This window comes from Triplophysa rosa, linkage group LG2, assembly GCF_024868665.1.
Source record: "Triplophysa rosa linkage group LG2, Trosa_1v2, whole genome shotgun sequence".
In the NCBI taxonomy this organism is placed as follows: Eukaryota; Metazoa; Chordata; class Actinopteri; order Cypriniformes; family Nemacheilidae; genus Triplophysa; species Triplophysa rosa.
In genome coordinates, this window is record NC_079891.1 from 25,549,863 (window position 1) to 25,576,920 (window position 27,058).

At 38.3% G+C, this 27,058-nt stretch overlaps 1 protein-coding gene across 1 annotated transcript in view; it reads right to left on the minus strand.

Moving 5' to 3' along the window:
- unc5db (unc-5 netrin receptor Db) overlaps positions 1-27,058 on the minus strand; it is a 187,195-nt gene that overhangs the window by 63,723 nt on the left and 96,414 nt on the right. Inside the window, exon 2 of the mRNA XM_057349612.1 lies at positions 9,501-9,713. Coding sequence (XP_057205595.1) covers positions 9,501-9,713 — 213 coding nt within the window. The remainder of the gene's footprint in view (positions 1-9,500; positions 9,714-27,058) is intronic.

The window sequence follows — 27,058 nt, forward strand, 5'->3', positions numbered from 1 at the left end:
TCACTGTGCATGTGTGTGTTTGTGAGCTCATAGTAGAAAATGTGATACTTCGCTCAGGGGGTTGAAGCTTTAATAGCACATTAATGTCATTCTCCATCACACGCTCATGTACTCCCCACCCGCTTTGCTTGGCAGCTCCCTCCAGCATAACTTCAAATAAATTATTATAATAAGCTCAAAGTGCTATTAAGGAAGGACTTTATGAAATAATTCACAAAAATGAACTGATGTTTAAGCAAAATATCTACATACAGTGTATACAGTTCTGGGTTGTTTCCACAACAGAGCATCAATTGTATCAGCGGTTAGATTTTTGTGATTTTGTTTTAGATACTCTTTCCTGGTATATGACGGCAGGAGTATTATATAAACTGATGTGTAATGTTTCAGAGCCAAAGAAACTTCAAAAACATTTTCAATTTACATTACAATTTTCCATCCTAAATATAAGATTTTTTTATAAAAGTGGGACTTGTAAAGCTTTGCTCAGATTACTTAAGCAATTATTTACAACAATTTCTAAATCTGCTGTAAACGTCTCAAACCAGTCACTGTCCTCTGTGCTAGAGTATTTTTATCCGTGTGGGGAGTGTGCAATTGCCTGTGATAATGCTATTATACGGCCGGAGCAGAGGAACATCAACACAAAATTGCATTTGCGTTAACTGAAATGAAGGGTGATGCCCTGTGCTCGTCCTCTTTCACTGCCCTTGCTTTGCAGTCAGTTTATGTTTGTCGTCCTGCAAAAATCCTCTCTCTCTCTTTCTCTCCCGCTTTCATCTGCAGTGAGCTCCCATCTATTGCACCACAAAGGCACATTCTGCAGAGAGGGTTTTTTCCTGGGAGGCTGTAGCTAACAGATGTCAACACCGCATCACACGTCAGCTCTGACACATGTCATAACCAGGCTCGCAGTGGTCAGCTGGCTCCATCCTCTGTGACACAGAGAGCCGGATTGAGCCACAAGAGTTAAAATGCCCCGAAGCTTTGCTGTGCAGCCACTGTAAAGTGATTTCATCAATCTGAGAAAGAGGAGAAAGGAAACGGACATAAATGTAACAGGAGCGATCAGGTGGACTCTCAGGGGACTCTAAGCTTCAAAGTTAACAGTTTGATGGATAGTTCCAGAAAGTTCCACATATGCATTAAAAGACATTGAAAATGGAACTTAAAATAGGAAAATAGGAAATAAATTTGATGTGATGAAATTGTGAAGTTCACTATCAGGTAATCTGATATTACACACAGTAGATCTGATCAGCCACTTTATAGATTGTTTAAAAAAGTAGAATTTCGGTATAAATACTAATCTATGACATTTTCCTTAACTTTAAAAAGTATGTAATTTAAATATCGCTGCCGTCCTTCTGAAACCTTGTATATTCCACATATGTTTTTTATTATAAATCATTACTATGGTTATTAACTTTATATTTATCACTGGGTTTTGGGAACATCTAACCAATTAAAAGTATTAAAAAGTGCTTGTCAACTTTGACAACACAGTATTTAATAATTTAAATTTTTTTTTTTTTTTAATTAAAAAGTATGGTGTTGCCATTTCCTAAAAACAGATAAAGGTTGTATTATATCAATGCTTGAATGTATTTTGTAAATTAATGGTCAGCTGAGCATTATATACATGACGTTTGTTAACGTCATTGACAGTTAACAAAAGAAAATGTTTATATATCAAATAAAATGACAGAATTACCTATATATACTCTTATGCACACATACATTACCCCATATTTTATTGGAAAACATTTAAATATATTACCTGGCTCATGAATGTTACGTGATGTTCACCAACTAATGAAAAAATGAAATTATGGCTGAAAGGCAGATGTTGTTATGTTGAATATTAATAATTCCTAATATAGTGAGGGCTTGGATCATGAATATTATGCTTCTGGAAGTTTAACAAGCGACATAGGCATCAATTCATATTCACATACTACACCCAAATGTAGAAATGAAGACCCATGAGTTATTAAACAGATGAAACATGGAACAGCAACTCTCATTCTGCATATCACCTTTTTTTTCTTCTGAGCAGAAATACAATACATTTTAAAGCATTTAATTGATTTTTTTGAAGTCGCAAACAAACCAAAACAATTTAGTTTCTTCCTAACAACTCCCACCGCTTCAAATGTAAATATTCATAGATCATACTGGTGTCTCCAACCTGTCTGGATCTGCCACTTCTTATTTGCCTCTAATCTATAGAAAGCGCTATCCGGTCTTTGCTCACATTGAACAGGATTCTTCTCCAGCGACTCCACTACAATCAACTGAGATTTTCCCACAATCCACAGGTTATAATCCTAAATGGAGTCTCTGAGCCTTTGGGGCTTATTTGTGTGCCGCTGCATAGAAGTTTCAGCTTGTCATTTATCAGTAAAGGACAATAATACTGGCACAGTGAGCATTGCAGCAGTCATGATAAATGACTTGGTGTAGGATGATTCTTCATATCATGGTTATGCTCTATAACCGTTCTCATGGGCTGATACCGCAGAGCCAGGAACAAATACAATTTCAGGTTGTTCACCAGGTTGAGCTTCAGCAAGTCTCTGGAAGTTCTTGTGAGTCAATACCGAAAAATAAAGGATGGCACAGATCTCAAAAGGAAACCAAAATAGTATATAATTTATATTGCTTCACAAAGCAGTCTCAAATGTTCACGTTAAAAGGAAAGAAGGCTTCTCGCTGTTTTACCACTGCGAGTTGAACATAAACGAGGTGCTTTTTGACTCCGTGCCGTGCTATAATTTGCTTATAGCCGTGCTATAATTTATCTGAGCGGATTAAGAAACATTAATTTACTGCAACTATCAAAATGCCTCATTTACATTTTGTGGTTTATTCATAAAGTTTTTAGTACATTAACTACTAATTTGCAATTAATGTGAAAACTGATCTATTAAAAAGATCTTAGTACACAGGTAAATCTGTGTTAAATTAATATCACACCATATGTACAGTAGGATTTAGTCATGCATTCACTGCAATTCTGAATCTTTCCCGTCACAAATCTTAGAACAATAGTAACCAAATGGAACACATTGACTATTTTATAAAACACATTTTATAAGACACATTCACATTTTAAATGAGAGATAATGCACAGTCGGTCGGTATTAAAGTAAACCCCCTTAAGAAGTCTTGATGGACAAGATCTATTAATATGATCTTCTCCCAGGTATTACAGACCTTTGAAGGAGGCCAAGATGAGAAGCTAGATGCAACTGCAAAAAAAAAAGGTAGATGAACAGTAATTCTGTGCTTGAACAGTTTTTATTAGTTACACCTGGCAGGCACGTGCAGGGCGGGGGGGGGGCGGATATATATTATATATAATATAAATTATATATTTTTTGTAATTTAAAGTCAATTTTGTGAAGGCCTGCTCAATCTAACTATTATTAAAATTAATGAATAATAATTTAACCCTAAATAAATGACTCACGTGATGACCTTTCACCTGACGACCTCATCTGGGAGGACTCACTTTCAGACGCCTTCAATAGATTAGTGCATTTCCAGGATAGCCTACATACTGTTCGCGGCTGCTGGGTAAGTGGTGCTTTCAGAGGAGCGGTGTGCTTGTTTACTTATTAGTGTATTTATTATTAGTAGTAGTATTTCACAAGAACGCCGTGAAGAGAGCATGCATGGCTGTTGTGTGTGTAGCCTGCTCTGAACTGACGTGATGTTAGCTGCAGCTAATGTTACTTCTACATACAGCAATATATAAACAAGGTGCTTGTTCACTTCTTGAATCGATGTTTGCTGTTTGGGGGAGAAAAGTTTCATGGGCGTAGAGGGTTCTGGTCTTTTTATATTATTTGACTAAAACTATTAACACTTTAAAGTATTATTATTACAGTATTTACAGTAGAGTGCCTTCAAAACACTGGTAAAACAGGCTTGGGCCATGTTCAGACATGACTTCTTTTTTGACAAGAAAAAGTTGACAAAGGCACTTTTTTAGTAAAAAAATACAAATATCAGCAGAACGCCATGACGTCGGAGGCATGAAGGCAGCCCAGAGAAACAGATAGACAGCATAACAGAAGTCAATTTGAATTAGAAACAGAGTATGTCTTGCAATAACTAATCTCATATTTAAAAAGTACAAGACTTATTTCTCGCTAGAAATGCAATCGGAAGTTGCTGAAAGTGAAAATTAAACTTACATTAAACTATCCTCCAATGGGTGTTTCGGCCGCCATTTTATTTTTTCGAGCTTGAGCCTTCTTGACCAGTCATGTTCCTCGCATGTTGTTATGGAAACGACAGGTCTCTATCATTGGTTTGCTGTGAAAAAGGAGCTTGACGTATGGCGTTTTTTTTTTCAGAAAAGTTGAACTTTTTTTCAACCTCAAAAGACGCTCTGAGATATTTGGAAGAATGTCAGTAACTAGACAGATCTCATCCCCCATTGACTCCCATAGTATTTATTTTCCCTAACATGGCAGTAAATAAGGGATGAGATCTGTTCTCAGATAGCACAGGTACATCTGTAAGATGTCTGCTAAAGATCTGGAGATCTGGAAAACATCTGCTGTGCAAACACATCTGCTAAACATCTTAGAAAGAGCTGTTGTACATCCATTCTAAATCATACACATCTTACAGACGTCTTCTAAAGGTCAGAGATGTAGGGCAGATGAGCAAACAACATCTGCCAGATGTCTTGCAGATGAAAATGCAGACATCAAATAGATGTCTGCCAGATGTACGTGTGCTATCAGGGTTTGGTTACTGACATTCTTCCAAATATCTTTTGTTGTGTTCAACAGAACAAAAACATTTACACAGGTTTGGAATAATCTGAGGGTGAGTAAATGATGACAGAATTTTCATTTTTGGGTGAACTATCCCTTTTAGGTTACAGTAAACTTTATTCACTTAAGTTTCTAATCCCAGACTGTTCATAAAGTACATTCAACCAATGAAACGCTCTGACAGAGCTCACACTCAAGTGCTATTGGCTCGTGTCTCTTTCAAGCTGCGCTGTCTTTGCTCGAGACAGTCAGGGGCGGACTTACCCATTAGGCAAAGGTAGGCAATCGCCTAGGGCCCCGAGCTACCAGGGGCCTCCGAAAGGAAGGGTTGGACTTAACCAATAAGCCATGTCAGCAGCTACGTAGAGCCCAAAGGAATCATCAAAATAGTAGGGGTATCCCTGTTAACATTTTAGGTTATTAAATCTGTACGAAGGCACTCCCCCCATTATAGATGGACCATTTAATTTAGCACTGTATATGCGCGAGACGAGTTCGACACTAGCTGGAGAAATTTAACGCAGCGGCGGAGTTAGTAGAACTGCTCACAGCGAGAGTGTCACTGTGTGGTACATTATCTGCAAAACGAAGTTAAAGTCGCAGGGAAATAAAATAACAATGAAACGCAGCTACACCAATGGAGAGGAAAAAAGATGATTTACAAAAGATTGTTGCCATTGAAGTCTCTGCTTTTTCCCCACACAAACTCCACCGCTGCTCTTACAGCAGCAGCGCCTCTCTCTCCCGCCAGACACAGCACTCTTCCGGCTACGAGCAATGATAATGTGCCGGTGAGTATTTCTCCATGAACACCGACAACACAGTTATCATGACTGACGACCTAAACATCTGTCAAACAAAGTGCGCTGTGCGCTTGGTAGGAGAGGGCCAGTTCAAATGTAGAAAGGTTGTTTGACTCCGCTGCAGAGACCGATGGGCACATAAAGGCCGGATTCACATTTCACGTCTTTTCCGTGCGCATATTCGTTATTTTAAATGTAGATGCGCAGCAGGCGCGCATAAATAGGGGTCGACGGGCACATTTTTCTAGGCACGTAGGCGCTGCATCGAGATGGGAATAGTTCAACTTTTCGGCGTCATTTGAAGAGTTCATTTGAAGAGAGAAAGCAGCGTGGACCGCGTTTTCTGCATGGTTTTAGATGCGAAATGTGAATCCGGCCAAAGACATAATCAGTACAGTGCTAACGATTCGTACTGTATGCACTAGTACAGAAATTTGATCACATTTAAATGCATGAAAGGTCGTAAACCACAAAAAACACACGGAGAGAGATGGCACACTTTGTATATAGTAATTCCAGATGTAATTTTTTCAATGTTTATCATTTGGGAATTCAATATTTCATTTTTGTTTAATTATAGTGTGTATCTGTGTTTATTAAGCTTAGTTTTCCCCTGTCACTTTGACTGGGGGTAAAATGTTGTGTGCCTTGAGGAGGAAGAAAAATAAGGTTTGCAGTAAAGTAAAATGGCGCATATTTGGGGCCCCCATACATGGATTTGCCTAGGGCCCCCAAATCACTAAATCCGCCCCTGGAGACAGTAATGAATGAGAAAAATCTTTCAAAAAGACATATTACATAAACTGTATTACATTTCTTCAATCATGCAAATCACATACTTGTTTTTTAGCATGTCATTCGATCTTTTAATATACAGTACGACTCACTTCATCGCTTCTCTGATCGAAACAGCGCTGGTTTCTTTTGGCTTACTTTATGTTGCATATCACGTTATGCAGCAGCTCATGTTAGCGGATAAATTAACATTGGCATTTAAAGACGTTTGTGCTGCCTTTGTAATGAGTTTTGGGGTGACTCGCCTGTAGTCATGCTTCAAGTTTGCTGTGTTTTAACGGCGATTGTGAAGGAAAATAAGACGTTTGTAAACCAATTGGAGACACAGATTGTGTCTTGTGCTTCTCTCTCTACCGCATATGTGAGATAAGCACACGTGATGCGCTGTTGCAGAGTAGGTAGCGTCTTGACTGCTGAACGAATAGAATTAAACATCATATCGTAAAATGTCCCCATCTCTCTACGATGCGCATCGTAACATTTTTGCATCGCGAAATATCATAATACGAAGTATCGTTACACCCCTAATATCAAATGCACATATTTTATATAGGCTACTCATTTACATATATTTACATTCTAGTTTTGGTCTAGAATAAATAAAAAGTAGATTTTCTTCTGCCTCAGTTCAAAAATAACCTGATTTGGAAAGAACAATCAAAATGTTTAGTGCAAAACCACAGTAAAAATGAAGACCTATAGTGACCCAATGCCTGGACGTGGGTGAAATTGCTTACAGGTGAGATTTTTGGCACATGAATCTTATTTTGCAACAATATTCGATATTCTCATATTCTGTCTTTTTATATCTTCAGCACAATTATTGTGATAACATCTCATATTTAATATATCGTCCAGCCACTGTACTTCGATTTGTTGCTACAATAACCAACTTTTAAAACATAACTTTTCCTTGCAAACTTTGTGCCATTGGTAAACTGCCCCTGTCTTGCACTTTTGGATTGGTACCTTTATACCCTCTATGCTTGGACTAAACTCAAGGGCATTGCGTAGCTGCTTATCTCCTCGACTGGTAAATAAAAGATCTTATCTTCCACCTGCGATGACATTGAAGGCCGGTGCTCTAATCAATAAAATCCAATTCATTGTAGATCTGTGTCTCTGATTAGCGTCTCCCTAATCCAATCCCCATTTTTGTCATCCATTACGGTGGCATGGCCGGGCACTATAAAGGATGTCGTTATCGCTGGTTATGAGTTTAGCACTGATGTAAAGCTGGCAATGGGACTGGTCGAACAGACACTTCCTCTGGCTCTTCTAATTGCAAATCCCTTTGGGTCTACACTGATACATTTCATCGCCACACTGAAAGCAGTGAACCTGGTAATAGGGATATATATAGGGTATATTCTCTCGAGAGGAAATTACGGCTTTCCATTTTGCAGCTGGACAGAGGGAAAAGAGAACCACTTGAATGGTACTTGGGCGAAAAAGTAACCTGTGAACAAAATGAAAAAAGTGCAAACAAAAAAGAAGGCTGTTTTATTTTGTTTTTTTCCTATTATAGAATAGCTTTTTTAGAAAGAATAGACAGAATAGACAGAATTTGCGCAAAATATTATTTAGACACCTGTTTTTCATTTTCATTAAAAAAAACTATTTTCAGGAACATTTCGTATTACTGTCATTCCCTGTCATTCCAAAATCTAGACTTAGCTTTTACAGTCCAGTGTGGAATGAGTGCAAGATGTTTGAAGAAAATAGGCATGTCTCAACCTAATGCACACAATTTCACGTATGAAATGCAATAATGTTAGAGCTCACACTTCATAAATAACGATATGTCTTTGAGCAAAAGCATGATGAATCGTTGCAAGAGCACGTAAAATGCAGATACTCACAGGTGGAGTACCAGGGTTTCAAGAATACATGCTCCAAAGCCTTGAGCGTGTACTGTACAGTAGTATGTATGGATAAAGATCAGCGAGCAAAAAATCTGGCAGATCACAAGGTTAAATAAGCAGTGTCTTAAACGGATAGGTCACCCAAAAATGAAAATTCTGTCATCATTCATTCACAGTTGTTCCATCCTGCATCAATTTATTTGTTCTACTAAACACAAAGGAAGATATTTGGAAGAATGTCAGTAACCCATTGACTCCTATAGTATTTATTTTCCCTAAATATGGCAGTAAATGGGGAATGGGATCTGTTTGGTTACTGACATTATTACAAATATCTGCCTTTGTGTTCATCAGAACAAAGAAATTTATACAGGTTTGGAACAACTTGAGGGTGAGTGAACGATGACAGAATTTTCATTTTTGGGTGAACTATCCCTTTAAAATCTTAACCTCAACAATACATAACTTCACGTCACATATATTTACTGGTGGCGCAAGACACACAAGACACTGCTCTATGGATCTGAGCTTTTCAGACTAAGCTATAAGGGCAGATACAGCACAAAATAAATCAATTCATGTACTGTAAAAATAGATTTTAATTCTTGGCACTGCATTCATGTGACTCCAAGAGGGTGGCAAGCAAGCTTCCATGACTTTCCCCATATGCTGACTAGAAAATAATTTGTTGTGATTTTTCATTTCCCCATTATCAGGCCCTCAACAATTTCACAGCACAGCAATCACACAATAATGAACTTCCAGAAGCAATTAAGAAGCTCTTCCTGGCATGTAGCCTTTCCGTGAGGCAAACCTAACTCTCTCCTCTATACGGACTAATCACGGTGTGCTTCAGAGGAGCTGCTGGATACGCTTTTTTTATTCTTTTACTAACACAAAAGCTGAAATCCTCTAATCAATGCGGTGTTGAGCGTGTACCTCTGACAGTCCCTTTAATTAGATCTAAATTGCACTGTACATTATAGTAGAAAGCCAGTTGCTACGACTTGGCAAGATGATTTCCAAACGGAGAAAAAAAGCAACCTAACCAAAGTGATGATCTTTAACTGTTGACAATATCACAATAACCGTTTCATTTACTAAATCTCTGTTGTAAGAGAGACTTTGGTGATATAAAAAACAGCACAAACAGCTCAAGTAACAGGTTTGTTTTAAATACAAAGTTAAGGCAAATAGGGTGGACAGTAAAGGCAGCAAGATGATATAGTATGTGTGCTCACCAGTGTTTTGGTCCATGTACTCTTGTGAGGTATGCTGGTTCTGATGGACCCATTCTCCGTTGCATTTAAAGAAGATCTGCAAGGCAGGAGTCGCACGGCAACGCAACTTGATGGGGTTATTTTTGACTATGTAAGCATCCTCTGGTTCTTGCAGGAAGTGAGGTAATGTCCCACCAACTGATGACAGGGAGTCAGCAAGAGCATCAGTTGCACCTGTGAAATCAAGAGTCAATGAATCAATGCATGTAAAAACATTGTCTCATGTGAAAACACTTTTATTTCACATAATAATTCAAGCACACTTAGGATCCTCATTCCAAGACATAAAGCCCTTTACCGTTCCATGCTTTCATTTAAAATAATGAGAAAATGTCAAACTTTTATCTAAATATTGTCTGCATTTCATTCTGCTTTAAGTATGTAAATATGATGGTTTTCCTCTGGGGAATGTTCCGAGCTTCACATTGATTTTAAACAGAGTGCAAAAGAGACGATTTCACTAAAGCAATTTAAACCATTTTCTACTTGAACAACACATCAGGTTTCTCCGAGTTCTTTTTTGATGAAAAGAATAGAAGAATTAGCGACGGAAGAGGGAACAACTGATTGCTTTGTGTTCGACTGATGAGCTAAAAAGCATCTGGGTGCAGATGGAAATAAAAAAGCTCTTCCTTGCAGGCCAAGTGTTAATTTGTTTATATTTCTCTGTGCTGCTACCATTTTCTTAAAAAGCGAGGAAGAATTAGAAAACCCAGGTGAAAGCGAGTGTTGAGGTGATGGGAGTTCAACATTAGCACTAGTCTTGAATTGTACACCAACTCCCACATTTCTGCTATGTTAAATAGAGAAATAATACATGCAAACACGGTCTTAACAGAACTAAACATGGCACACTTTATATGGCAACTTCAACTACATGATGTTCAATATTAATAATTATGATATGAATTAATAACATTCAGAATGTTAAAAAAAACATTAAATTATTCCTTAGAATCGTCATTGGCGAATATCACTCTGTAGCTGTGAAGAAATTTACTAATGGTTCATCTCTAGTTTTTTCCAGAACTGTTCTGAGCATGAGCTGAATACGTGTCATCTTGTCAACAATACATTGTTGTAAATATAGAAACGGAGTTACAAACTGCCCATTAAACTCACCCTACACTCTCACACTAAATGAGGTTAAAAGGTTTATTGTTGTAGCTGTAGAGGCTAATTCACACTGATCCAGCAAATGCCATCATTCTAATTTAGAATGAACAATGTTGTTTATCTGTGTTTGTAGGCATTTGACGAATCAGAGTAAATTAGCCTTAGGGCTCAACAAAGAACCTTAAGGTCCTTTTGTACATTAAAAACAGTTACGAAGTGTAAAAAGGTTAGACTGTTAGTATATTTTATTAGAATTTTTTTGCTAAATAACAATATCTCTGAGGTGTTTCAATCGGGCTTTAGGAAAAAGCATTCCACTGAAACAGCTTTGGTTAAAGTTCTGAATGATATTTTACTGACTCGATGCTGCCAAATCTGCTGTGTTGGTGCTACTAGATTTGCAGGCGGCATTTGATACAATTGACCACTCTGTTTTGATTTCTCGCTTGGAGCATTGGGTGGGCATTATGGGCAGTGCTCTTAAATGGTTCCAATCCTACCTAACCAATAGAAGGTTCTCTGTGGGGGATTCTATCTCATAGGTAGCTCCCTTAACGAGTGGGGTCCCTCAAGGCTCTATCCTTGCTCCAATGTTATTCAATTTGTACATGCTCCCCTTGGAACGATTTTTAGGAAACATGGCATCTCCTTCCATTGTTATGCAGATGACACCCAAATGTATCTGCACCTGGAATCTAATAACAATGGTTGGGATGCCCTGTGGGCTTAAAAACCTGGATATCCCTAAACTATCTACACCTTAATGAAGGCAAAACTGAAATTATTGTTTTCGAGTCATCAGATATCGCTGGTTCCCCTGGCTTAAACCTTGGTCATCTGTCCTCAAATGTGAAACCAGTAGTGAAGAATTTGGGGGTCTATTTCGACAGTGCTCTCAAATTTGATAAACAGATTAGTACTGTAGTTAAAACCAGTTTTTTCCACCTGAGAGTCTTAGAGAAAGTGAAACCATTTCTTTCCTATAAGGACTTTGAAAGGGTAATTCATGCGTTTATTTCAACAAGGCTTGATTACTGTAACTCCCTCTACATTGGCATTAACCAAGCATCTTTAAATCGACTTCAAATGGTTCAAAATGCTGCTGCAAGGCTCCTTGTGGGGGTGCGTAATTACCCCAGTATTAATCTCTCTGCATTGGCTCCCAATTCGTTACAGAATTGATTTTAAAGTCCTGCTGTTGTTTTTAAAGCTTTAAATGGAATAGCTCCTGTGTATCTGTCTGATTTATTATCTGATCACAATCCTGGAAGGTTTCTTAGGTCTGCAAACCAGAGACTTTAGAACATTCCGCGAGCTAAACGAAATTGAGAGGCGATCGAGCATTTGCTGTTGCAGCTCCAAAACTCTGCAACAGTTTACCGGTCACCGTTAGAACTGCCTCTACAGTTAATGAGTTTACAGCTAAACTCAAAATGCGGGGGTAACAAGGCTTTATTGGAATCAGTGAGGCAAGAGCAACGCAAAAAGTCCAAGGCACCAATGGCAGCGAAACATCCTCAGGGAAAGGTTCAACCCGGAAGATTCCAGTGGAGATTAGTTACTCCCGTCCGGGAGAAGCTGCCGAACTGGCGAGAGGACGAGAGCTGAGATTCCGTGGGTATCGAGGTCCGGGCAGCCAAAGACTGCTGCAGGGCAGAGAGCAGAATAACAGAAACGAGGGCAAACAGGAAGCAAAAAACAAATAAGCTTCGAGGAGCAAAACTCTGACAGCGAGACAGGACTACGACTAAGATTCAAGACTTTTCAGTACTAGACTCGCTAGAACTGGACAGTGAGAGCTGGTGAAAAAACAAGCACGGTCTGATACAGGACAGGAGAACAAAGGGAAATAAATAGGAAAGCTAACTAAGGATAAGTGACAACAGGCGGGAGAGATGATAGAGATAACGGGCGCTAATCAAGGGATCAAGTGGAGAAAGACCAAAAAGGGAGACACGGGGTGGGGTGAGTGACGCAGACACAGAGCACATGGCGAGCTGTCAAAACAGAGGCGCCACGAGCTCGACACAAAACAGAACACACACAGGCAGACACAGGGGACCCGAGTGACCGAGATCATGACAGAAACCATGCAGCAAAACCAGCTCTGTTGTATTCCACTGTGTTGTGTCTAGATGATTTTAAACACAATGTGTGCTGAGTGGTCAGCTCTTACGTAAGAAAATATATTTCCTAATATATGAATTAAAAATATATTAAATGGCATAATGGTATATTAGAAAATATACAGAATCATATATTGTGTAAATATATTACAATATATTGAATAATACATAAGGAATTGCCGCTTTCAAATATTGAAAAATATATTGACCATTATATATTTACTCATGCCATATATACACACATATATAGAAATATATATTTATTATGTTGAACAACCATTTACATTATACATGTTTCATATTTTAAAACAGCTAGTTTACAATAGCATAAGCACACCTGTTCATACTAAAGCACTTAGTGAACAGACAATCACTGCACTGAAAAGCGCACAGCCATTACATTTTAAATAAAGTAATATGTAATCTTAATGATGTTTGGCCTATCGTTATCCTAACCACAAGCTCTACTCTTCAACACCACGGTAACCCCACAAATTTACACATACTAGAAACCCTTCTAAATTTCAAAGTAATACAACATTAAACACTAACATATCTCCCCCTATATTAATATTCAGCAAAAAGACATGAAATAACACCTACATTTAACCATTTTTACTCTCCTTTAACAGTCGGAAGCAAAGCATGCTGGGAACTAGAAATCTGCTTTAACTCATTCTGTGAATGTGTCCATATACAGTATGTGTATAATATACAATCACATTTATATGGGAACATCTATGTGCAATATATACTCAATAAAAGATCAAATGTGATGAATATTAGATTTATTTTTATCTTCGTTTCTAAATATATTTATATGTTCTATATATAGCCATATATTGTCAATGCATATATTGCTGTATATTGCAAAATATTAGCACTAGCTTCCAATATATGGAAATGTATTATGTAATATATCGCAATATATTTTGCAGTATATTCCCATATATTTTTGTTCTGTTAGGGAGCCCTGTGGCTGACTTAACTGACATCTGTTCCTGGATGAAGAAACCAGCGTTTTTGGATATTCTTCCGAAGAATCATCATGTTAGAAGAAAGAGCCTTAAGTTGGCAGCATCATTTTATCAGTGAAATCATTTCATGAGAGTGTTTTTAAAACAAAGAAAGCCATTATTCTGAGTTAGACAATCCCAGCTGTCCGATTCCTGGTTCACGGTGAAGTGCATTCTGGGCTATTTGCAGAATCACCAAGTGGAAAAGCACAGTCACACTAGGGATGTCAGGAAAATGTCACAGATCATCCCATGGGTAAAGAAGCAAAAGTAGGAAATCTTAGATGCAGAATATTAGACAGGGTTTCAAAGTTCAGGGTAGAAAACATGGTGCTCACTCTAAATAATTCAAAATGAAATGTTACTCCTCCACTGCAGATACTTGGTGGCAATGTCAAAGTGAGCAGGAATGTGTCCTGGTTGCACAAAGCATAGATAAACTGATTTACTTGAAACAACATAGAAGCTTTAAAAAACACACTGCATCACTTTTTAATGTACATTTAGTTTCAATCTCACATTTCGACTGCACCTTTCTCAATGACTACTTTTACATGCACCCTCATAATGCGATTTTGCCAATACTGCGATTACACTTTAACTCATGTAATCATTCGATCTAAATATTGCGATTAAGCTCATAATCGGAGTAAGTGTAATCGAAGTAACATACAGTATGTGGCATGCGCCAGTTTTAATCGTAATAAGAAAGCATGTAAACACCTTAAATCGCATTTATGATGCTCTGACCGAGGTACGCATGTGCTTCTGTCACGCACCTTAAGAGCAAATTCATGGTAAACATGACAGTCTGAAGTTTTACCATCAACACAACTTGCTGTCAGGAGTCTGCTCCTTACCTTCATACAGAAACAGCGCGAACGCAATGACAGCGCACACCACCGTCGCAGAGACATTTTCCATCGTATTTCTATATCCATCACGGTGCCGAATAACCATAAAATGCGGCCACCTAACGTTGTTTTGCATTTGATGCCAATATATTAAAACGATAGCCAGTAACACACACCTACTGTATCTGAGATCATCGTTTGTGCTGTGTTTTATAGCAAATTGTCATGGTCCTGCCTCTTCTTGTCATGATTTTCGAGTCTTGTGGCAGGATCATGACAGACCCACATGTTTAATGTGGAGAGGAGCATGGCTTTGTTTTGACATGCCATGCATTCTCTCCGGTGTCTCGTCTCTTGGCCCCGCCCCCTTGTTTTTACTTTAGCGTCCCATTAGTGTTTCATTCCCGTCTCCTGCCCGTCACCCCACATTTGTCATTATTCCCTAGTTAGTGTTCCCCTTATAAACTCCCTTGTTTCACTATCTCTTGTCGGTTCATTGTATGCCTTTCCTGAGTACCTGCGTCGTGTCGTCTTGTGGATTACCCTGTTCCTGTTTACCTTGTTCCTGTTTGCCATTCCCTAGTTGTGTTTTGGACTTATTATTTGATTTCTGAACATTGTTTGTTTTGTCCCCCTTGTGGGAAGCTTTAATTTGCATTCTTGTTTTGTTATTTGTGTTTTCCCCATCATGGGTTTTTATTTTATATTAATAAAGGTTTTTTGTTAACCCTTCGTCTGCCTGCGCTTGGGTTCTGTCCTAAACCGTGACAGCAAATAATCAGACTAATAAAACTTTTATGTAAACAGGAGCAAAGAGGTGTTCTCATTTCATGTAAACATGTTACATGAGGATTGGTAGGGTAAGAGTAAGGATTAAGTCCTTACTCTGATTATTGGAAATAATCACATTATTGATGCGCATGTAAACGTAGTCAATGTCACATTTAACAAAACCTTATGTACAGGTACATAGGTGCTGAGACCTTGGCTGTTTTCTCCCTTCTTTTAAAAGTTTGGTCTGAAAACCAAAAAGAATTCAGAAGAATGAGGCTGTAGCTTCAACCACAGGCCATCAGGTGACATTAACAGTGTAAAACCATGAAAATCTGAGAATTTGGTTTCAATTTTGAAATGCAACAATATGCTATTTTTTACCGCAGTGTTATATTTCCCTTTGAGCTCCCTTTGAGAATAGTCTGAGCCTTCCTTCTACACCAGCAAAAAAAAAAACTTATCCAGCTCTCTGTCCCCACATCTGTTGCTCATATTCCGGTGATGAATAGAAGGTATAACCTGAAATGACTCCAGATCAATCTGCCATCTGTTGCTGTGAACAAAGCCTAAGCTTTATTTCGCCTAAACTGTCCTGCCATGAATTAAACATGAAAGCTGCGTCAACTACCAAACTTCAGCAAAAATATATAATAAAATAATAACAAAATATACAAGTCATTTTCATTTGGAATGAATTATTCAGAAGCTCCAAACAAATATGGAAAGATGCAGTCTATCTATGGATTATTGCAATAAAGAAATAGCCACAATATAAAAAGTCAGCATGGGACATGGGAAGGTGAATGCTAAAGCCAACTCTTATCAGTATGTTTATGTTCTTGACCCCATGCTCTTTTATCTAAATGCAAACATGTATTGATCTGTACAAAACTGATACCATCAATTTATTCACACAACACAGCAGCTTAAATCGGCCTTTTACATTATAGGTCAATGGGTGAATTTGCAGGATCGCTTTGTACACATGTCAGCATATATGCAAGCAATAACACAACCAGCGACTTACCACTAGGTGCAACCGGTAGAGCGTGACACATGCAACGGTAAGGTTGTGGGTTCGATTCCCAGGGAATGCACATCCTCATTAAATGTATAGGTTAATTGCACTGTAAGTCGCTTTGGATAAAAGCGTCTGCCAAATTTGTAAATGTAGTAGAGCCCAGCCAAGGTCAAACGTGCAACGGAGGAATAGGTTTTTTAATTCCAAGCGCTCCCATTTAATCTGCGCCAAGTTAAGCAGCGATGCAGTAGATCATAAAACACACCTAATTATAAACACTTTACTTCCCATGTGCAAATTCAATGATAAACTGTAATGAAGTATAAAAGAAGGGGGGGTGCAGGTTAATGGGCCTGTGCGGGTTTCTGAGTTCACGCCGAATCCCAGAGTGCTAATTGTTGGCCTTGTCCTTTTAGCAATGCCTGCACACTTACTGCAATAAAACATAATGGATAATTAGAACCGGGTTTAAAATAAAGCACAATCCACTCATGGTTGCTCCTCCTATGATAGATGTGCAGAAATGTCCCAATGACTCGAAAAAGCCAACACATAATTTATTTCACGTCAAATGTTTTGACTGATAGGTGGACTTGGAAGAAGTAAAGAGTTAAATAATATATCCAGGTGATTCATTATGATGTAATCTTCATTTAAAAAGTACATCTCCGAACCTGCGGCATAAATACCACATAACATCCAACTGTTTATCACACCCTTGTAAAAACAGCAAATGATGAGGTGTCGCTCTCCTTCCCCAAAGCATTAAGTGTTATAAAGTTTTATTAATGTTAATTATGTGCGCCTCTCTCTCTCTTTTACCTTACCAAACTTTTTTTAACTTATTTCCTGTTCTCTCTACTCATTATGCACTATGATGTCCTCTGTTTAATCTGCAGTCTGTTCTCCTCCCTGTAAATTAAGATAGTGTTTACTATTCGACCGCCTGGATTTTTGTCCTAACACTGCCTTATTCTTTATGACATTAGCAGAGCTGGCCTTTAGGCATTGTCGTGCATCTAGTTCTAATGTGGGTTCCTTTAGGCCGGATTCACATTTTGCGTCTTTTCCGCGCGCATATTCATTATTTTAAATGTAGCCACGTGGAAATAGGGGGCGACACGGTCGCGACACGCATGCGGTGCGACGCACTCTTTTTTTCAGGTGCGTCGGCGCCGCATCGAGATTAAAAAATCTCAATTTTTCAGAAAGGCGCAAGCGCACCGCAGGTCATGTGACAAGAACCAACCAGTCAATATAGACAAGATCAATGAAAATGGAGACACAGATGATCACAGCATAACTAAATCTAGTAGTAGAGTTATTGCAAGGTATTTTCGGTGCATATAATCCATATATCCTTTATTTATACCTCCTCGTCTCAACGGCTATCGTGGCTCATGGTTGCTTAGTGACGACAGACGCCAGGAGAGCGCAAAGTCCAGGCGCTTTGGAAAAAAGGAGAACACAGTGCAGCTCGCGTTTTCCGCGCAGTTTTAGACGCGAAATGTGAATCGAGCCTTAGGGTCTAGAAAAAACAGGACAGTCACAATTAGTTGATTAACTCTGAGCACTCGATTAAAAAATCCTCAACAGGCAGGAGGTCTGACAATCCGTTAAGAAAGTGATAATGTATTACATCTGCAAGTCACCTCAACAACGCAGCATGGCAAAAGACTGGGGGGTCCAACAACTCATGTCACATCACCTGCCCGCTGTGAGGGCAGCTTTGTTGATTATAATGAGACCATTCTACTTTTGTCCTTGAGTCTCTGCAGGGGGAAAGGGTCTGAGTTATTGTACAACGAGGTTCAAAATCAAACAGACACAATAATAGGTTAAAACAACACGTTTATTTTAAATGGTTAAAAACAGTAGTTCTAGATCTTTATGAAAGTTGATTAAAATAATCCATATAAAATGAGAAATTATCAAAATTATGAAAATTGGTATATACTTTTTGCTGCTTCAGATGTATGACATTATGTTTCCATCATATTTTAATGTGAATCACTGAAGGCTGATCTTTGAATAGCTTAACTATTGAACTTTGCAATATCTTAAAAGTCAAAGCATTTGTATGCATTGTCTACTCCGTTTTATTTGATGTTTAGGTCTTTTATCATTTTCAGTAAAATGTTATTCTTTGAAGTACAATGCATGATTGTTGTTTATTACAATGCATTTTTACTCATTTTGTTCAAAAATTCTGCTAATAAAAAGTAAATAGTAAAATCTTTCGGGAAAAAGAATCTTGCAACCATGCAACAGTATACCTTTTGGTATCTATATTAAAGAACCGAATTTAGTCATTTTGAGTCAATTTAAAGGGATACGTCACCCAAAAATGCGAATCCTCTTGTCATTTCAAACCTGTATGACTTTCTTCTGCAGAAAACTAATGAAGACATTTTGAAGAATGTTGACCAAACATCAGTGGTATCCATTGACTTGCATTGGTATTCTGTCTGTACAATAGAAGTGAATGGGTACTGCTGTTTTTCTTCAAAATATCTTCTTTTGTGTTCTGTGGAACAAAGAAAGTCATACAGGTTTGAAATGACAAGAGGGTGAGTAAATAATAACAGAATCCTCATTTTTCGCTGAACTATCCCTTTAACCGTAAGCCTTTATACATTCAACCCCAATAAAGCATATTACTAAACATACTAACATCAACTCCCTAAGTCAGTTCCGGCCTCTCTGGCAGACATCAACAGGCGTGGAGAAGCAGCTTTCCTGGAAGTGTATTACACACAAATGAGACACATGAGCCTTCATCACCAAGATCCACTTCATGTAGTTGGACATCACTGTTCCAACACCTGCACCAAACACCCCAGACATTTAAAACCATGCGGTGTATTTTCACAGCCATGCCTCTCATGGATCTGAAGAGGGTTTCAGGAAAGGGGGGAAAGTGTGTGTGAAAGCGATCATGTGGGGGTTACAGCACATGCTGAGTGCTCAGAAAACGAAGAATTTTAACGCAAAAGTGTCAAGACAATCCCAGCTAATGTGAAAGGATGAGTGTGAGTGAAAAGTGAGAAAGGGGAGAGTGAGAGAGACTTTTAGCAATAACTGCTGTCTTGAATAGCTTTCCTGTATCTCAGTGGTTAGAGCATGGCGCTAGCAACGCCAAGGTCATGCGTTCGATCCCAGGGATTGCACATACTCAGAAACAAATGTATAGTATAATGCAATGTAAGTCGCTTTGGATAAAAGTGTCTGCCAAATGCATAAATGTAAATAGGCTACATCTGTTCTGTCCTGCTTTCTTTAAAGGATGAAAACATGAACTTGTTTTTTCTTGATTTAGTTTAGTTGACTTTCCAATGAATTGCTTTGAAAAATATTTCAATTCATAATAAAATTAAAAAAATATTTACTAATTAAGATTTTGATAATGATAATTATGACAGATTAACTTGTATTTCAGGACCAATTCAGGTTTTAAAACTCACAATAAATAATACTACACATTTTCTAAATACTTCTGTATCCAGTGAAATACCAGAAACTTCAAACTGTGACACTAGTGGCTAAAACACAGATGTTAAGACTGTACTCTGTGTGCCAAATTTCACATTTTAACATGATTGACATATAATCTCAGTCAAAATTCAAGAAAGATACACCTACTCACCTATGGTGCTTGGCTCCTAATTACATGTCAAAAAGCAAAAACATCTAAATGAAGGTGAACAGATCATTAGTGGCCAGACTAGTGATGAAGATCAAAGCAGTGAGAATTTATGGGAGCAAACCATTATGGACTTAAGATCCAGTGACCAATACTCTTCTGCCTTTGAATTTAAAGATTCTGTTGACACTAATAAATTGCGGGTCCCGGTAGACTCTTTAATGTGGTTATTTGATGAAAATGGCTTTTTGTGCCTGTATGCCACCCAAGCAAGACAAACTTTCTGGCATATTACCACTGAAGAAATATGTTTTCATGGCAATCACACTCATGTTGAGACTGCCTCCTCTTAAGCCTATAGATGAGAGACACTCCATTTCCATTTTGATGAGTATCATTTTCTGCTAGATTCTGGACAGACAACGTGCAATTATTGCTTCTTTGAAAAAAGAACCAAAATGAGCTTTATTGCTGTGGTCCACTAGAGCCTAACAGAAAGAGGGACTACAGTCGTGGCCAAAAGTATTGGCAGTGACATAAATACTGTTTAGTGACATAAATACTGTTTTGCAAAGTTTCAACTTAAGCTGTTGTGGTGTTCATTCACGTTGTTTAAAGATTATTATGCAGAGTGATCCGATGCATTTTAAATAATTGCAAACTCCCCAGATGTCAATCCCATATGGTCTGTGGTCAGTCCTCAAAAAGTGAGTGGACAAGCGGAAGCCCAAAAACTGTGATCATCTCAGAGCACTAATAAGGCAAGAAACATTCGCCATCAGTCAGGATTTGGCCCAGAAGCTAATATCCAGCATGCCAGAGCGAATTACAGAGGTTATGAAAAACAAGGCCCAACACTGTAAATATTGACTCTTTGCATATATTATGTTTTTGCCAATAAACGCCTTTAAAATTTGATATGCTAAAGATATGCTAACATGTGGCAAAATAATCTACAAATACAAAAGCAGCAAACGTTGCAAAACACAAAATGTATGTCACTGCCAATACTTTTGGCCACGACTGTACAAAGGGAACAGTCTGACTACTAATGGCATTTCATGGGCGAATTAGAAAGACACGCAAGGTGCCACAATTCGGTCAACCATCTGCAGTCTTGCACGCTTTACTAATGTGACCAGGAACAAATAGGATGTATAGCATAAAAGCTACGCATGCTACACTTCCAACCTTTTTTTCTAAAGGGTGGTTGTATAGCTTACAATACTTTGACCTAACAATCATAGTTGATAACCATAAACTTTAACATTTATGTCAAAGGAATACAATGATCTTCCTTGAACCCACAGGAGTCTGAAAAGCTTTACGCATTAAAACGAGTCCAGACAGCATCGTCTAACCCCCTCGCTTCCCTTGAAGGCCTTTGTAGAGTTGTTTTTGTTTTAGTTCTACTTCATCTAGTTTCATGGATGCAGGTTATGAATGTCACGCCACTAGCTGACATCCAGGTCAAGTGTAAAAAGCAGCCTGTATTCTCAAAAGCTCAGTATACATCTTTACAACTCTACGACTTGTTTTTCTACTCCTTTCTTCACAGATCTGACTCTCAAATCCACACATTCAGCATTCCCGGCACATTTCCTCAATGTTTGGCGTTTCATTACAGGTGTCATTTTACCTTATCAACAACAAATGTTCTCAGATTTGTCTGCTGTGGTTGGCTCCCTCACCCCATCTCACATTTACCTTAGACTGCACTGATGCCCATCCGCTCTGCGGGCACCGGGACTGGCAGAAGACATCTGGGACAGAAGCACTGCCGCATCAACAGTCCTCACAACTGGAGTTTGGTGGCCACAAATAAGAGAGTGGATATCAGACTTTGCTGATTCTGTAAATGTCAGTTAAGCATCCTTATATATGTACTGTCTGTGAGCTCGTTGAAGGAAGACACAGCACTTCAGGCTCCACTTTCTTAACTAATAATGATCAAGGATGTCATTTCCTAGAGAGTGTTTCGGTGTCGTTCCAACAGTACACAGGTGATTGCAAGGAAGAAGTGGCTTCTCAAAACTCAGTGGTATTAATTACATTTGCAAATGAGAAATGTTTGATGATTGAATTTGCCACACGTAGTCTGGTAACACTGTACTGACAACAAAGATGTATCACAATTCTTGATAGCATATATTATACTGAGTGTCAAATTAAATAAGTTTCGGACACAGATAATGAAAATGACTTTTGGTTATTGTAGCTTGTGCGTTCCATAGATATAATCTCTCAATATGCCTATAGGTTTTACTCTATAATTCAGCAGAAGTGGATATATAAAAGCACGTGAACACTACAGCTTTAAAGTCACACATGCTTCCCAATGCGCAGTGTAATGTGACATTGTAAATTCAAATGCAACCCCATCATAGAGACATTTATTCCCATATTGTATTAGCAAGTCTAAAAATAAGATCAGATACTAAAATTCATTAAAATGAAAATACTGTCATTTTGAAAAAAAGTGAATTATAAATTGAATGTTAAGTGCTGAAGAAGACTCTGATTTGTTCTGAAAGAAAATCTCTTTGAGAACAATTATACTCATCAAGACACATTTTCTGTCTCATGCATAACATTAAGCATGTCTGATATTAGCAGAGAGAATATTATTACAGCAGCTACTGACTTCCTTTGCAGTTAAAAAAAGAAAGTCATGAAAAGAGCTCGAAATAAATGTGTACGCTGAAATATACTGTCGGTCTTATTCTGCCTGCATCTCAGAACAGGACCATTGACAGCAGTTAGACTTGGGATGAAACATTTTACAGGTCTTTTCTTGCCCTTTTCGGTGAAAATGATCGCAATGTTGGGTTCCAATAACACAATTAAAATGAATAAAATACAACCCAAGACATTCAATAGAATCCAGTAAAATGAAACCAGATCCAATCCAACAAAAATTAAATACAGCACTGGCTATTATCCCTTAAACATGCATAATCTTTGAATTAATGTTTCTCATTCTCAACGGCATTCAATGCTTTGATTCATATTTCATACTCAAAGCAACCTGAAAATGATACCAAAATTGAATCTTAGATATCCAGCATGTTAAATTCAATTGCATCTCATTTTTGACCACACCAACTGGACCAGCACAAGAAAGTGTCTACTACTGCTATAAAGCTAGAGGGTATTTCCATTATATTCTAAACATCAAACAGGACTTTGTTTTAATCGAGTTAAGAGGATTGAGACGAGCTTTCTAAAACAATAATACACACTTGGCTTAGCTGTTGTGACGTGCTTACAATAGAAAGCGACAGCTAACAGAAAGAAAGGACAGTCCTCATTAGTAATGACTGAAAGTTCAGAGAATTTAAGGTGAATACTTAAATAACATATGTAGTGTGTACTGGCTGCTTCATTTATGTAGTACAAATAGGCATTTTTTATTGAGCTTATAATTTTGACACATGATAAAAAAAGCACAAACTGGATTTCTAAATCTAGAGGGCTGTGCTAAATTCCATCCTGAATCCTTCCATTGTATCCATTACTTAGTGTGCCTCTAAAGATAGTATCTTTTTCCTCTCCCTTTTCTATCCCAGTTCATTCTTTTTCAGCTACAGCCTCCTCCTAATCACCTGGTAAAAAAGGCCTCTCTGGGTCAGCGGTTGTGAGGTAAATTAAATCTCTTCAGAGGGAAGTTGGGTCACACAGGCTGATTTATTTACCAGGTGACGAAAGGAGGGCTCTCGGGGCAGAGAATGATCCAGGGGAAATGACCTATAAACTCAAACAGAGGCTCAATCTTATCAATCTTCTTTAATACTCTGCTTTAAAATGGAGCACAACTCGTTTAAGTTATGCAAATAACCAACAGAACAAATCTTGTGCCCCGGCATGTGAAGTTACTGCATGTTAATTCCATTTATCCTGCTCGTGTCGCTTGCGAACAAAACAATATAAAGTCATGATTAAAAAACTAAAGTGTCCTAAAACACAGCCACCCATGAAAAGGCAGTTACAGTCAATGTTAAAGTGATATTATACATTATAAGAATTAAAGGTAATTGCAGATCCATTTGTGTTTCTTATATTTGCCATTAAAGCTATCATGTATCCAAAATAATATTCATATAAAGCACTTAAACCACTGTAATTGCTCTAAAGCAACAGCTGAAACAAATAATCCAATGATCTTTAAGTGACAAAAGGGAAAATGTCACTTCATTAATCTGCTAGTGTAGTGTGATAAAGCCAATTACCATCTTATCTCTTTTTCACCAATTACACCTCTCTACGTACAATAAAGTGTAAACAAATCATGGTACTGAGTATCAATATTGCAGCAGTCAAATATTTTCAGTGGAAATAAAAAAATACTGTATAGGTACTACTTCAGAGGGCTGAACAGAATACAGTCAGGTACCAAAGTTTGAGACCACATTAAAAATCTGCCATTCAAAAAATAATTCCAACCCAAAAATAAGTGAAGTACAAAGATTTCAAAGTATTAAAAAACAATATAAAACATGTACAATTAACAAGAAATAGCGATATTTATTTTAAGATCAATATTTTTTCAGATTTGCGACACTGAAAATGAAATTGATCTTGACTTCATGAAAACACACAATGCTCTAAAACACTCTCAATTGATGCCAAAATAGAATGAATATGTTTTGTCATGTGTACTTGTATTTGTACGTACACATTTAGCTCAAGTGCCTGCTGTCATTAATTTTTTTTTTACTTTTCAGTTAAACTTTACACTTACAATGTTTAATTTAATTGCAAACTACATCATCAGCATTCCCAAGAGTGGAGGACATTTGGACTTTTCAATTTCGCTGTTTCCGTCAAGTCGAATGTACTGATCCTAAAACAAGGACAGCATCTAATGGACAGACATAGAATAACTAGTTTGTTTATGACTTTATTAAAACTGTCATACACATGATCTGATTTCAATGTTAAGGCTATACTGTATGTTACTCAACTAAATCCTTACTTAATCATCTGTTTCTTTTAAAACCTGATGTTGGTCAGATAAAAAATCTATAGCATGACTTTTAACATATGCACTCATATTAATATTTTTTTACTCAAATCCATAAGAGTGACTTATTAATATGATGATTTATAAAAACATGCAGAAGCATAGCATGGTTCACCTGCCCTTAAAAAGAAGTATATTTTAAAATGTAAGCCTTACATTACAAAAAAGAGAGGGGGTAGGCCTGCCATGTTCTCATTAAAGCTACTAATACAGTACAACACAGCTACGTGTAGGAGTCATACTCTCAAAACCAAACAGTGTGTATACAGAGTAGAACAATGAATGAAATCACATCTCTTAGTATGGTAATCGACTTAATCTTGCCATTTAGTTAAATAAACATGACATTTACATTTACATTTAGTCATTTAGCAGACGCTTTTATCCAAAGCGACTTACAAAGTAGGGGAAAACAATAGAAATTATTTGTGCAAGTAAACTGCAGTAAAACTGGTCTCAGTTAGCCTGCCACAGTATACAAAGCTAAGAATATATTTTTTTTTTTTTTTTTGAGGGGGGGGTAGGAAAGTAGAAAAGAAGTAAAAGACTGTACTAATGGGTCAGATGTTGACGGAAGAGATGTGTTTTTAGCCGATTCTTAAAGACGACAACAGAATTCGCTAATCTTGTGGCAAGAGGGAGATCGTTCCAGAGTCCTGGAACACATCCGGAGAAAGTGCGTAAGAGTGATTTTTCCCCTCAATTGCAGAGCGCAGGGATCGGGCAGATACACAAGTCTGTATTAGCGAGTGAAGATATGGGGGTGCCGAACCAGTGGTGGTTTTGTAGGCCAAGAGCAGAGATTTGAATTAGATGCGAGTGACTATAGGGAGCCAGTGCAACCTAACGAAGAGAGGAGTGACGTGTGCTCTCTTTGGCTCGTTGAAGACCACTCTTGCCACTGCATTCTGGATTGTCTGAAGAGGTCTGGTTGTACAAGCTGGAAGACCAGCCAGTAGAGCATTGCAATAGTCCAGCCTGGACAGGACAACAGCATGGAAATATGGCAACATAATCTGTGAAGTTCAGCTGATCATTAATTACCACTCCCAAATTTCTGGGCGTTCTGGAAGAAGTAATGGTTGATGAACCTAGTTGGATGGAAAGGTTGTGCTGAGTCTTCGGGTTGGCCGGGATCACAAGCAGTTCAGTTTTTGCAATGTTAAACTGCATTTGATGGTCCTTCATGCAGAGTGAAATGTCATTCAGGCATGCTTAAATGCGCACAGAAACCGTCGGATCATTAGGCTGAAATGACAGGTGGAGCTGTGTGTCATCCGCATAGCAGTGATAGGAAAAGCCATGTTTCCGAATGACAAAACCTAGGGACGTTGTGTATATGGAGAAGAGCAGCGGCCCAAAAAATGAGCCCTGTGGTACCCCTGTACTGAGACGCTGAGATTCAGAGACCTCACCTCTCCAGGATACTCTGAATGACCTATTCGAGAGGTAAGACTTGAACCACCATAGCGCTGTTCCAGAGACACCCATAGTCTTGAGGGTCGACAGGAGGATGTGGTGGTTGACAGTGTTGAAAGCAGCAGATAGATCCAGGACAATAAGTGCAGATGATTTAGAGGCTGCCCTTGCCAGTCTCAGGGCTTCGATGACTGAGAGCAGTGCAGTCTCGGTGGAATGACTGCTCTTGAAACCAGACTGGTTGCTGTCCAAGAGGTTGTTCTGTGTGAGAAAAGAGGAGAGCTGGTCAGCTACCAAACGCTCAAGGGTTTTTGCAATGAAGGGGAGGAGAGATACTGGTCTGTAGTTTCCTAGAAGTGCAGGATCAAAAGTGGGTTTCTTCAGTAGTGGGGTAATACGGGCCTTCTTAAAAGCTGTGGGAAATGTAACAAGTGGTGAGAGAAGAGTTGATAATGTGGGTCAGAGTGGGGACTTTCGACGGAGAGATGGCCTGAAGGAGAGGGGTGGGAACGGGATCTAGCGGGCAG